The 12,691-nt window shown below is 41.2% G+C and overlaps 1 protein-coding gene across 3 annotated transcripts in view; it reads left to right on the forward strand.

Annotated features, from left to right (window-relative positions):
- Nucleotides 1-601: 601 nt before the first annotated feature.
- STK26 (serine/threonine kinase 26) overlaps nt 602-12,691 on the forward strand; it is a 63,398-nt gene continuing 51,308 nt past the window's right edge. For 2 of the 3 annotated variants that reach the window (XM_003796949.1, XM_003796950.1), the window contains exons 1-2: nt 602-785; nt 886-1,039. In XM_003796949.1, the coding sequence (XP_003796997.1) occupies nt 998-1,039 (42 nt within the window). In that variant the 5' untranslated portion in view covers nt 602-785; nt 886-997. The remainder of the gene's footprint in view (nt 786-885; nt 1,040-12,691) is intronic. The other variant, XM_012809643.1, reaches the window with a different exon arrangement.

Raw genomic sequence — 12,691 nt, forward strand, 5'->3', positions numbered from 1 at the left:
TTTTCAATTTCCATCTCCCTTGCACGTGCATAACTTAGGGTGGAAAGAACTTCTAGCCTGGGTGTCTTTCAAATGATAACTCAAGAGGTAGGGGTAGTCTTTGGTTTAAGTCACCTGAAGCATGTCTGGGGGCGGGGAACCCGGAAAGCAGGAAAGTGGCCACAGATTTGCCCAGTGGGGCGTTCCGGGGCTGGGGAGACCGGACAACGGGTATCAGCAGGGGTCTATTGACTCTCTGCGACTCCACCCTCAGCAGGTCGGGGAGCCAAGAAAGACTTCCAACACTCCCCAAGTTTAACTCAAGACGTCTGCGAGGCTGCAAACACCCCAGCCTCGCACGCCTGCCTGCAACGTGGCCGCGTCTGGGACGCCCTCAAACTCCCTGGGTCTCCCAAACTCTTCCATTCTCTCTCCAGGCCCGGCCGTGTTCCAGGTCTCGTTGTCTCCGAGTTCTGCCCGCTGCCTAACGAGCACGTCTCCCGAGTCTCAGGCTCCAGCAGCCCCAGCCAAACTCCTCCGCTGCTGCGAGCCTTAACTCCCCCGACACCGCCCGGCCGCGGGGCCGGGGCAGGGCCAACGGCGGAACCGCCCCCACCCGCCTCCCCGGCCCGGCGAGCAGGCGGGTGGCTGGGGCGCCTCCACCTCCTCTTCCTAAAGCGGCGAGGCGCAGAGGAGCCGCATCACTCGAGCCCAGGTCCCGGCAACCGCCACATACAGCGCGGCGCATACAGGAACAGGAGCAGCAGCGGAGGCGGCGGCCACAACGGCTGGCGGGCGTTGGAAAGGTAGACTGAGTCCCAGGGAGCCGCGCCGCGCACAGCCCACCTCCCAGCCCCGGGCTACGCGCCACCAGCCCAGTAACCCCACTTCTGTGTGTCCTTCCAGGCCCCGATCGAAAAGCTTTGGAGGGCCGCCGAGCTATCCCCGGAGGAGAAGCCAGTCCGAAGCCAAGGCGCCACCGGCACAGAAGCGGCGCGAAGGAGCAGCAGACGCCTTCATGGCCCACTCACCGGTGGCCGTCCAAGTGCCTGGGATGCAGGTGAGGAAGCCCAGGCCGCCTCCGCTGCCCACGTGACTGCCGGGGAGCCGGGTGCGCGCTCCTAGCAGGGCACTGAAGAGTGGCGGCCCCTGGGGCTCCCCAGAGGGCAGGGCTGGGCGCTCTGGCCAGGTGTCCGGGGAGTAGGACTCAAGGTGTTTCCTGGCGTCCGGGATAGGGGGTGCTCTATGCTGGGAAGACAGGGAGGGTCTGGAGCGTGCTACTAGGTAGGGATTGCGGGGGTGGGGGGCGTAAAAATAGGCCAGAACCAGGAACACCTGCGTCTGCTGAGTGTGGCATAGTTGGGGATTGGGGTTGGGGGAACTTAACTTGGAGAGATGGAGGTGTCTCGGAATTTGCGGAGTAAAATGCAAGTGGTGCCACACACACACACACACACACACACACACACACAAGTTGGGGCGGGGCAAGACAAGGGGTGGCGGTGGCGGCGCCGTTGAATTGGGCTCTTCCTGTGTGCGTAGCGGGAAGAGCGAGGTGACTTCTTTTTCCCTTTGGGTGCTGCTGCTTTTAAGGGCAAAGTTGTGTCTCTCTCCCCTACCTGGACCAGTCCATAGAGTGGTGTGATAAATGCAGGGTCCTATTCACAGTTGCTGAGGTGATGACTTCCCAGCCCCCCTTCCCTCCCTTTCCCACAAAATGACTGTTACATGTGCTTAAAGGAAGCTTTTTGTCCCAGAGAAGGGACTATTGCAGGGGACCCAACTTCTTACTCCTTCAAACTCGAGGTTTGCCCAAGGCGCCTCCCGCCCCGGGGTTATATTTTCATTTTGTTAAAGAGCTATGTCGAGAGACTTTAGGCTATTGTTTTTAAATCTGTTGCACTTTAGGCTATCTGCTAAAATGCTATCAAAACCTAACTTTGTAAAACAGTCACATTTGTTTCTCTTTGCTAGATTGCCTAAACAACCCATTTATGAATAAGTCAAAGGCTAAAAACACGGACGCCTCAGCCCCTCATGATGTTCTTGAAATATGAAAGCAAACTTTTTTCGAGTTCAGAAAAAACGTTTGGAGTAGTAAATAGCTTATGTTTCTAGTAGAAATCAAAGCATTGTGGGTTGGCACATGAATTTACTTATTGGTGCGTGGAATTTATCTTTTTTAAAAAGATGTTTTACCAGTTTGTCTCTTTTAATGCAAGATCATAAAAGTGATTTTTACAATTCTTTCCCCCAAAGAGGCCATTTGCATAGTACATAAATCTAACTCCTCCTGTGCCCTAAAAACACCAGACCTTCCTTTCGGCTGCATTAAGTCCCAGGAAGTCCGTGTATCCAATGGAGAGGGAGAGAAAGGAAATAGTAAGGCTCTTTTAAAGGTTAAACCATTCAAGCTTTGCAAAAATGCCTCAAACTTTCTTCCTCTCAGGCCATCTCTCCCCTCTTTCCCTCCTCTTTTCCCTCCCTCTTTTCCCTTCGTCTACCCTGCCCCACACTCCATTCATTCACTTCTGCCTTTAATTGTGTCAAGAGAATGAGTAGTTTGCAATACTAAGTACAGTTTTCCTCTGTCTGATCTGGAAAAAAGTGTCACATTTTCCCACCGTGCTCTCCTTCCCATTATGTGGAGAGCCTAGCATTACACACGTGAAGTTTGTGTCTGAGGGTCTCCATGCGGCTCTCTATTGTGCGCGCCTGCGTGTGTGCGCCAGCAGTGGAGTGCCTCCTCCTTCATCCAGTCTGGGATTCTGGGGAACTCTAGTGTGCTGAGGAACAAGGGTTTCTGGTCTTTATTTCATTTTTCTTGATTTTGTTTGATTTCTAGGGTTAAGCAACTGCTTGCTGCTCCCTATTACTTCTTGCTGCCCCGCTTTAATTATCTGACTTTGCCCATCTCTTGAATTTTTAAATCTCATCAAGGCGGATTAGAATGTAGATTTCAAGTTTTAAATGGTCAATTCTGCCCTTCACTGTGTGCTCTCCATGTGTTGTGATTACTTTGTCCTACCTTATTAGGGTAGAGCAGACATCTCAATGTTAGCAAAGAAGAGAGGAGAGAAGAATATTTTTTTATCATTCCCTTAATGAAATGGTAAACTCTTCTTTCTTTTTTTTTTTTTTTTTTTTTTTCGTTTTTTGGCAGTTTTTGGCCCGGGCTGGGTTTGAACCCACCACCTCTGGCATATAGGGCCAGCACCCTACTTCTTTGAGCCACAGGCGCCGCCCTCCATTTTTTTCTAGATGGGAGTTCTTAAGTATTTTGTGTAACTAAGTTTTTTGCATAGTTGAAAATGTACAGTATCTTAATAAATTTGATAGCATGCAGCGTGCCTCTTGAGCCTAGATTACTTTCACTATTTTTTTTTGTGCAATAATATTGCATATGAGATGCAGAAATACATCATGAGCTTCTAAAATTCTCTTTGAGTTTTGTTAGGAGCAACTTTTAGACTTTTAGAGTAGTAAGAGTTAGCCACGCATTCTTGAAGTTAATGTATAGTATTTCCAAAAAATCAGGGTGAAGTGGTCAATGGCCTATAAATTTTTAACAGTTTATTTTAGAGAATTATGAAGATTGATGGAAAAAAATGATTTTTTTCCAGAAATAAAAACAAAATTACTTTACCCACAATGTTTTTCTCCTTCTGAGGAGAGACGTGAAGTAGAAGCTGAGCTACCTGTTCTATCACTTAAGACTTCCAACATTCCTGACTATGAAACAAAGAAATTTCTGTTGCCACTAGTTTAAAATAGAAAAGAGACTTGGAGTGAAGAAAGAAAACCCAGGATTTGGTCCAGTTCAGACTCTCTTCCTTATGAATTAGTTATTCAAACCCGTATTGCTGATATTTCTTAATAATGTGGTAATGAAGATTTTTGCCATATTATACTAAATGTTGAGTCTGTGAAGGTTTTTTGTCCTTTATTCATGCTTGCTTCTTTAGTGGGTAACTAAAGGAATTTTCCATACCAGGAGCTGAACTCTTGAAAAATATTTAAAGTACAACTTTTTTTTTTTTTAAAAAGTAAACCAATAAACCTGTTCTTTCCACTCAAATATTTACTCTTTAATGATTTAAGACCTGTTTTTTCTTTGAAGTTTCCAGTTATATTTAAGATATTTCTCCCTTAGAACCTACATCAGTATTTGTGAAGACACCTATTCTAAATTAATTGTTAATTATTTTATTTTAATTTATTTTTTTTGTTGCGGTTTTTGGCCGGGGTTGGGTTTGAACCCGCCACCTCCAGTATATGGGGCCAGCGCCTTCTCCTTGAGCCCCAGGTGCTGCCCATCTAAATTAATTGTTAAATATTTCATAAAATATTGGTGGGAGAATAAAGTTAAATGTTGAATTGCAATACTAAATGTTATTATATTCCATGCTTTATGCTGTGCCTCTCATTAGAAAATTTTTTTTTAAGTTTCTGCTAAAGAATTTAAAAATTGGCATTCATGTACTTTACACATGATGACCAAGGTGGTATATTTTAAATATAGTTGTTATTTGAGGTGTCAAGTAGAAATGAAGTTTAAAGATTAATGAACACTGGGCGGTACCTGTGGCTCAAAGGAGTAGGGCACTGGCCCCATATGCCAGAGGTGGCGGGCTCAAACCTACCCCTGGCCAAAAACTGCCAAAAAAAAAAAAAGTAAGATTAATGAACACTTTATTGAACACTTTTGTCTAAGAGGTAGAAAACATTGCCTGGCACTGGTGAACCTAGTTACTGAGTTCTAGGAAGGATACAGAAATACACATAATATTACATGATCTGTCCGTAAAGAGCTTAAAATTTTGTTGTGTATTGTTAAAACTAGCGCATGAAATATCAAACAATGCAAAATCTGTGAACTTACTATAAGTATAATAGAAGTTTCTGACTGAGAGAGTTGAAGACTTCCAGAAAGTAAACTGACCGCAAAATCTTGTTAGGATAAATATTGGGGTGGGCATTTCTGCAGTTTTTTGTTTTTTTTTTTTTTTTGGGCTGGGGTTGGGTTTGAATCTGCCACCTCAGGCATATGGGGCTGGCGCCTTACTCCTTTGAGCCACAGGTGCTGCCCTAGGGGTGGGCATTTCTAAGCAGAGGAGAAAGTCTGAAAAGTATATAGGTGGTTCCCAACTCAGGATTTTTTAGACTTTATGATGATATCCATGTAACTATTCTGTTTTTCACATTTAGTATTGTATTCAATAAATTACAGGAGATATTCAATAATTTATTCTAAAATGGACATTAAGAGTTGTTCTAACTATAGGCTACCATAAGTTGTTCCGAGGCTCTGCTAAGCTATGATGTTTGGATGTTTGTTAGGTTAGGTATACTGTATTAAATTAGATAGTATTTCCACAAGTCAGAGTGAAATGGTCCATATTTTTAACATATGATGGGTTTTTTTAGAACATAACCCCATCATAAGTCAAGGATCATCGGTGTATATCGATACACATAAAATCTTTGAGAGTGGGGTAAATTCACTTGGGCTGTGATGAAGAAATCCTCTGGAAAAATAATAAGAGATAAGATTATAAAACTAGACTGGATCCAGATCCTGGGGGTCCTTAAATGCTAGGGAAGGATTTTGGCCTCTGAACTAGTCATGACACACTTCTGAGGAAGGAAGACTCAATGTAAAAATAAGGAAAAAGCTGTATGTAGGAAGAGAAATCTCAAGATTGGATGAATGGATGAAATGGAGAGTTAAGAGACTTAAAACAGTTTGCTCTACAGAGATTGTTTCAGTGGGATAATCATAGCTGTACAGACACAATGGGCCTTCCCTTGACAGGTTGCCGTCCATATGCCTAGTACTATGAAGAAAAAATTAATTACTAAACGTAATATTTAGATAGGTACAGAGGGAGAAGTCAAAGTCTTTGTGTTAGTGAATATGAGAAACTGGGAGAATTATGGTACATCTGAAAGATATTGTAATTTAACGGAGAAGAGCCAGGTCTAGTAGGAAGTTTATGATCTCTGTTCTAGACTTGTGAATTTTGAGACAACAATGGATGAGAAAGCAAAATTACCTAACAAGTAGTGGTAGATGTGAACTGGAGTGTTGTTACGCATTTATCAGACATTTACTGAGCACCCTGGATAGAGTGCCATGGTGACATCATCTTAGGTCACAACAACCTCAAACTCTTGGACTTGAGTAATCCTCTTGCCTCAGCCTCCTCCTGAGTATCTGGAACTGTAATCATGCACCACACTATGCCCAGCTAGTTTTTCTATTTTTTTTTCCTTTGGTAGGGACAAGGGGTCTTGTTCTTGCTCAGGCTGCTGCTCTCAAACTCCTGAGCTGAAGCAATCTACCAGCCTTGGCCTCCCAGAGTGCTAGGATTGCAGACTTGAGCCACCATGCCCTTTGCCTATCAGGCACTTTACTTGAAAAGGAATGACTGGTGCCACCAAGGAGGGAGAGGTTCATCATGCTGGATGGAATGTGTGAAAATAATGGCCCTCCTGAGATAGGTTGTAAAAAAAGGAAGGTTGGCTTTAAGATGCATAAAAGGATAAGAAAATGTTTCAAGATGGAGAGGTAGTAAACTGGGGGGAATCCTTTATTTAACTGTTATCAGGTAACCTAAATTGGTAGGGGGGATTGTACCGGAGTCCAATATGTGGAGTTCTTACCTCCCCCACACCTTCCTAAGGGACTGATCAGCTTTGCAATTCGAAGTGGAAAGCATTGCCTCCCATTGATGAACACAAACCATTGTCTCCCTGTTGTTGAGTGGTTGATACAGAGGTGTTGAATATGCTAATGATAATGGCAGAAGACCAGCTGAAATGAAATAATCACAGCCAACTGTTAGCTGAGAGAGGTGGGGTTAGTTAAAGGGTTTGAAGGTAGGGGCCTGGGGGCTGGGGGCTCTAGGGAGAATAAACAGGAATTGGGCATGGTAGGACATGTGCCTGGGACAGTAATGAGAGCCTCGAAATGGCACTTGAGCACAAAGGTCCATCATGTACTTCCCTTGCTTGAGTCATAGAAAATGAGAGAATACAATTTAGCTGGTACTTAGGAACCATTGAACGTTGTGATACTGTATTTTTTATTCTGCTTTTCATTTATTCAGTGACCTCGAGCAAATCATCTGCAAAATGGGGAATAATAAAAGCTGCATTTCCTTTGCCTCAATGAGAGGTTATTAGAATGAATTAACTATCATCTGTGGAGTGTATTTTTGAGCTCCTTCATAAAAGGTGTTATGATGTATGTGGGCAGTTCATCCTGTAAAACAATGCCAAGCTAATCACATGGAAACACTGTCATTATCTCATCTCTCTCTTGCTTGATAACCCACATTTTTCTTTTGAAAGCCAATCACCACCCCTCCCCCCCATCAGACCCAAAGCCCTCTGCTCAGCTTTCCATATTGTGTTACCAGGTTTCTTTCTGTAGATCTAAACTTAGTTTTCGCTACATTCTGACAAGAAATCCCTTTTACTCTACCATGCCAGTCACAATGCAGTAATCACTTTGATTGGCCAAATTCTGATTTTCAAGGTCTCTATCTTACCTTCTCCATGAACTTTCTTTCCATGTCGTAGGCTTTAGAAACTTCTCTATTTCCAAACACCTAGTATGTCTATTTTCAGTAGAAGGACGCTCCAGTCATTGATTTATATACTGCTTTTTAGATTTTATCTAATTGTGTATTTTCTACTTGTCCTCTAAACTAGGTTGTAAATTTCCTGAAGGCAAGGACCATGCATTTTACTTTTCTTTATAACGTTAGGTATGAATTATATATGAAAGTGTTGGCTAATGAGTATACTACAGACTGGACTTTCCTAACTTTTAAAAATTCTGACTGTTTCTTTAACATGTTATACTTGAATTCATGAATAATACTTGAATTCTCTGTGTAAGGAAAGCTAATTTATGTGTGTACAATGTAGGCTTTCTATACTTATTAGAATGATTTTAATTCAATATATATAATATGTCTAGCAAAAAATGCTGTAACTAATCAGCTGTGCACATACTGAAGCTCTTATTCCCTTGCCTTCTAAGGCCTTTGGTGGAAAAATGAGCCTCATTGCTTTTCTAGCAACCAGGGCTGATTTCAGACAAATTGTGTCTTTGGGAGAAAGAGCCTTCTCTCCTGCCCTTCCCCTCATCTCTCCTTTTCTCCTTCCTTCTAGTTGCAGTTTCCCAAGGCTCTTCAGGCTTCTCTGCCTGGTGATTAGGACCTACTTATCTTTTGTCCCTTCCCTCCGTCCTCCTGCTCCCCCAAGCCAAATAAATACAAAACAATTTTTACTTCCCTGTCCCAGCTGTCATGTTAGACAGAATCTGATAATTTCATTCATAGTAAGATGCTTTTGATTAATAGCTTGGTGTGGGACCTCTCCTGTGGATATTCACATTTTACAGGGAAATAATGCCTTAAAGAAATCTAATATATCTAAATAGCAGAATTTCAGATATCTTGATAATAGTCTTTGAGTTGTGTCTTTTGAAAAAGTGGTTTTACTGATTATGTTTGTTGCTAGAAAAGGGGAGTTAGGGGAACCACCCCACACGCCCTTTCATTTCCCATAATTAAGAGTCAAAGAATTTCTACCATGGGTATATATAAAACAATGTCTCTGCAGGAACGGCATGAGGTAACTTGCTATAAAAAACAAAATTCAGTAAAATATGCACAACTAAAATGTTGACCCCCTTTTTCCCTTTCATTTTTAGCTGATACCTAATCATTGTACATATTTGTGAGATGCAGAATGAAATTTCAATACATGTATACAATATGTAATGATCAAATCAAGGTAATTAGTATGCCCATCTCAAATACTTAACATTTCTCTGTGCTGTGAATATTCAAAATCCTGTTATCTATCTTTTTGAAGATATACAATAAATTATAGTTAACCCTGTTCACCCTATGGTACTGCAAAGCAGAACTTATTCTTCCTAGCTAGCTGAAAGTTTGTATTCATTAGCCAGCCTCTCCCCATCTTCCCAGCTCCCTTCCCTTCCTAGCCTTTAATACCCACCATTCTACTCTCTATCTCGATGACCTAATATATTTTTTTAGCTCCCACAAATGAATGAGAACATGCGATATGTATCTTTCCGTGCCTGACTTCACATAACATAGTGTTCTCCAGGCTCTCCCATGTTGCCATAAATAACAGGATTTCTTTCTCTTCTTATGGCTTAAAGACATTCCATTGTGTATATATGCTATCTTCTGTGTTTTTCTCACGTCTACATCTGCCACTTTAGACTACAGTGTTACATGGTAGGGACTACATCTTTGAATTAGTGTTTGGAGAAATCAAATACTTATTAAAGATATTAACTAATTTTTCTCAGCAATCCTACGAAATAGTGTGATTCTATAGGAAAATGCCTTCACATCTGGATTTTAAAATAAAGCTAGGGTACATTGCTGGCCGACTGGACCCATGACTCTCTTTGTTGTCCCTCCCCCAAACCCCAGATCATCCTATCCTCCTCCACTATTCTGTCCGCCTCTCCCCACCACCCCTCGCCAGTGTATACCTTGCTGGGGATAGACCTGCAGGATACTGTGGGAAATTCCCTCTCAGCTTTTTCTGAATTTCTTTCTGCCTTCCTCTCACAGTAGCCGACTGGCCTTTCTTTTTCCTTCATATATCACAAGATCAATGGATGAGAATAATTCCTGCCCTGAAATACCAGATTAACCATAATTTTGGATAGTATGGTAAGATTAGAACAAAATTGTGGTTCATACGTTCTGGGTCCCAGAGTAAATAAAATTGTAGATAACTTAGATGAAAGGGTTGAAAATATTCTAATTATCTTTTTAAGTATCCACCCCTCCCTCCTTTTTGGTTAAATAACTTCAAAAATATGCTGTTGAGGAAATCCAAGGCATTATGTTCTTGTATTTTTCTCAAGAAAAATGTTTACAGAAAACTTTTCAACCTTTCTTTGTGATTCTTGTAACAGAGACTGTGTGTCACTAGTGGTAATTTTTTTATTTCCCTCTTGCCCTTTCACCTCTTAAAGACAAAGTGAGGAAAAGAAATCTGTAAAACTGTATTAATTTAAAATATGAAGGACTGAAATAAGTTGAGTTCGTTTCAGTCATCACTGATTTTTATTCAGTTTGTTTATTATAGAACAATAAGGTGTCCAGCCAGTAATAACAGTGCTTTGAATTATAGCAACAGCTTCCCAGTATCAACTTAATGACGTTTTACTGGATTTGAAAACCATACCACGTTAGATGTGTTAGGAAATTTCTAAGTATACTAGTGAATTACTCTACCAGATTTCAGTAGTGCCTGGTAACACAATCCCAGGAGTGGATTTTTGGCAGGTGGAAGAAATACTTCAAGGACATCTAGAATCATCCAGATTTTTATTTGAAAAATGCATTTTTGAGTTGCTCTGTTAGTACCTTTTTAAACTGTCCTCCCTTCCCCAAGCTTATACCATTGGCTTTGGGGCATATTATTTTACAGTAGGTTTATATTAAGCCAGGCTTGACTGCTTGATGCACTATAGTATAAATAACAGAGCAGTGGGTGATGGGAGAGGGATGGGCAACATAGATAATCAATTGGGGCATAAGTTGTTATTAATGCAATAAAATTCAGGGGAGCTGAGCCATTTAGAAACTGGTAAGTCAGAATTTCTTCCCAAAGCCTCTGCCTCATCATTAGTGCTGCCCACTAGAGCTGGGAAAGTTTCTAACCTCCCTGGTCTCAATTTCCTGCTGCCTGCCTTAACTTTAAGCATAAACACAAAAGAAACCAATCAGCAAAACATGCACACATGCTAAGTATGGTGATAGAAAATAGAACTTTGACCTCTTGTGGTTAAAGAGACTATAGTCAGTGTGTCTGGCAGCCTCAGGGAAAGAAGCATATTTCAAATGTATGCTTTTTAAGTGCTACTGACCCCATGGGAAGAACATTTAGCAAACTATTAATTAGAGTCCTGTTGGCTTCTCTAGTTTTAGTGCAAATCCTTTGTTTGAACTTAGCTCCAAGCCTCCATATGTACTTGTCAGTAAATGGGTAATATTAGATTTTCCGAAGTCAGACAATGGTGACCCAGGTTTCATGTTTTTATATGCTTAGTCTTTGTGAAACAACTGGGTCTGATTGAAGCTAGAAAATTATGAGCAAAATTCAAAGACCTTCTTTGTGTAGGACGTGGTCCTTGGTGCCTGTTTTTTTTTTTTGAGACACAAAAATTTAAGTGAGCCCTGACCTCAAGATTATACTCTAATATGTATAATGGATTATACTCTAATATGTATGGAGTGACTGGACACCGAAACATTTAGAAATCTAACCTGGCAAAGCGATAGTCATGAGCCCCAAATGGGATAGAATCTGATGTAGAAGCATCTTATCCCAAGAAGACTGGACTAAGAAACTAAGGCTTGTATTACAGAACATCTTTGTGCTAGGCATTTTCTATACTTTGCGCTGTGCTGCATTGCATCAACAGACCCTTAAAACAGAGTAGGAGACAATCAGGAGTAAAGGCACAGAGGGGCATACGCAAGGTTCCTGCTATAAGAGGTTTTGAGGTAGGGATCAGCATGAACTATATTAGGGCCAGATTGTAAAAGGCCTTGAATGCCAGACTGAGACATTTATTCCTTACTGGGTTCATTTTAAGGAGGTTTTTAAGAGAGATTGTGAAATGACAGAAGCAATATTGTTTGTTTTTATTTATTTGTTTGTTTTAGAAGATTAGCAGGCTAGATTGGAGGGAGATAGGGGAAGGCTGGAGGCTTTAGTTGATAAGGGTTTGATCTGAAGTAATGATGGTCAAAGTTGATCCTGCAGGAGAAACAGACTTCTCAGACCAGCCCCAGAGTTTCTCTTGAATTTGCATTTCTACTGAGTTCTCAGCTGCTCTACTGGTCCTGGGACCACTCTGAGCCCCACTCAAGGAAGACTTTAACAGACCTTGGTGACTAATTGAATACCGGAAAAGGGGAAACCTGATGGGAGAGTAGAGTCAAAGATATGGCCAAGGTTGAAAGAAAATGGGTACATTTTAGGAATGTTGAATTTGAAGTGCTGGTACATCCGACCAGAAGCGATTAGTAACACATTTATTGAGAGAAGATAAAGATTGTAGAGTTTTGCGTGGGGGTAGATAGTAGATGAAATAGCAAGAGAGGAAAATAACAAGACTTCCAATTATCTTTCCAAGAAGCTGAACTCAGCTTTGTGTTAAGTTCTACAGCTTCCAAAATCTCACTGTTGTCCATAACTTTTGTTTTCCTTGATCAAGAGAGGCTTGCAAACTCAGACAGCTAATGTCCTTCCTCATTATTATATAGTTATCATGGACCCATTTGTGTTGTTAAGTAAAATACTACCTCCGTTTTTATTTATTGATTTGTTTTATTTTGTTGTATTTATTTAAAAATTTTTTGTTTGGATAAGCCAGATGACAAATGCTTAAAAATGAAAACTTTCTGACCCTGCTTAGTGTAATTAGGTGTTTACTATAGTAAACAGCTCAGTAAATGCTCTCGTATTCAAATGCAAACATGGATTAAGAACATGAAATATGTTTACACTTACAGTTGCAAAAATACAACTTGGCGCAATTGGAATAAAATGTCAATATCTTTAATGCCAATAGGTAGCGATATTTCCCTCAAAGGTAGAGATTTTAGAGACCTTTTCCAATTTTTTTTTTTTT

This window comes from Otolemur garnettii, unplaced genomic scaffold (assembly GCF_000181295.1).
Source record: "Otolemur garnettii isolate 467f Iridium unplaced genomic scaffold, OtoGar3 scaffold00109, whole genome shotgun sequence".
Classification (NCBI taxonomy): Eukaryota; Metazoa; Chordata; class Mammalia; order Primates; family Galagidae; genus Otolemur; species Otolemur garnettii.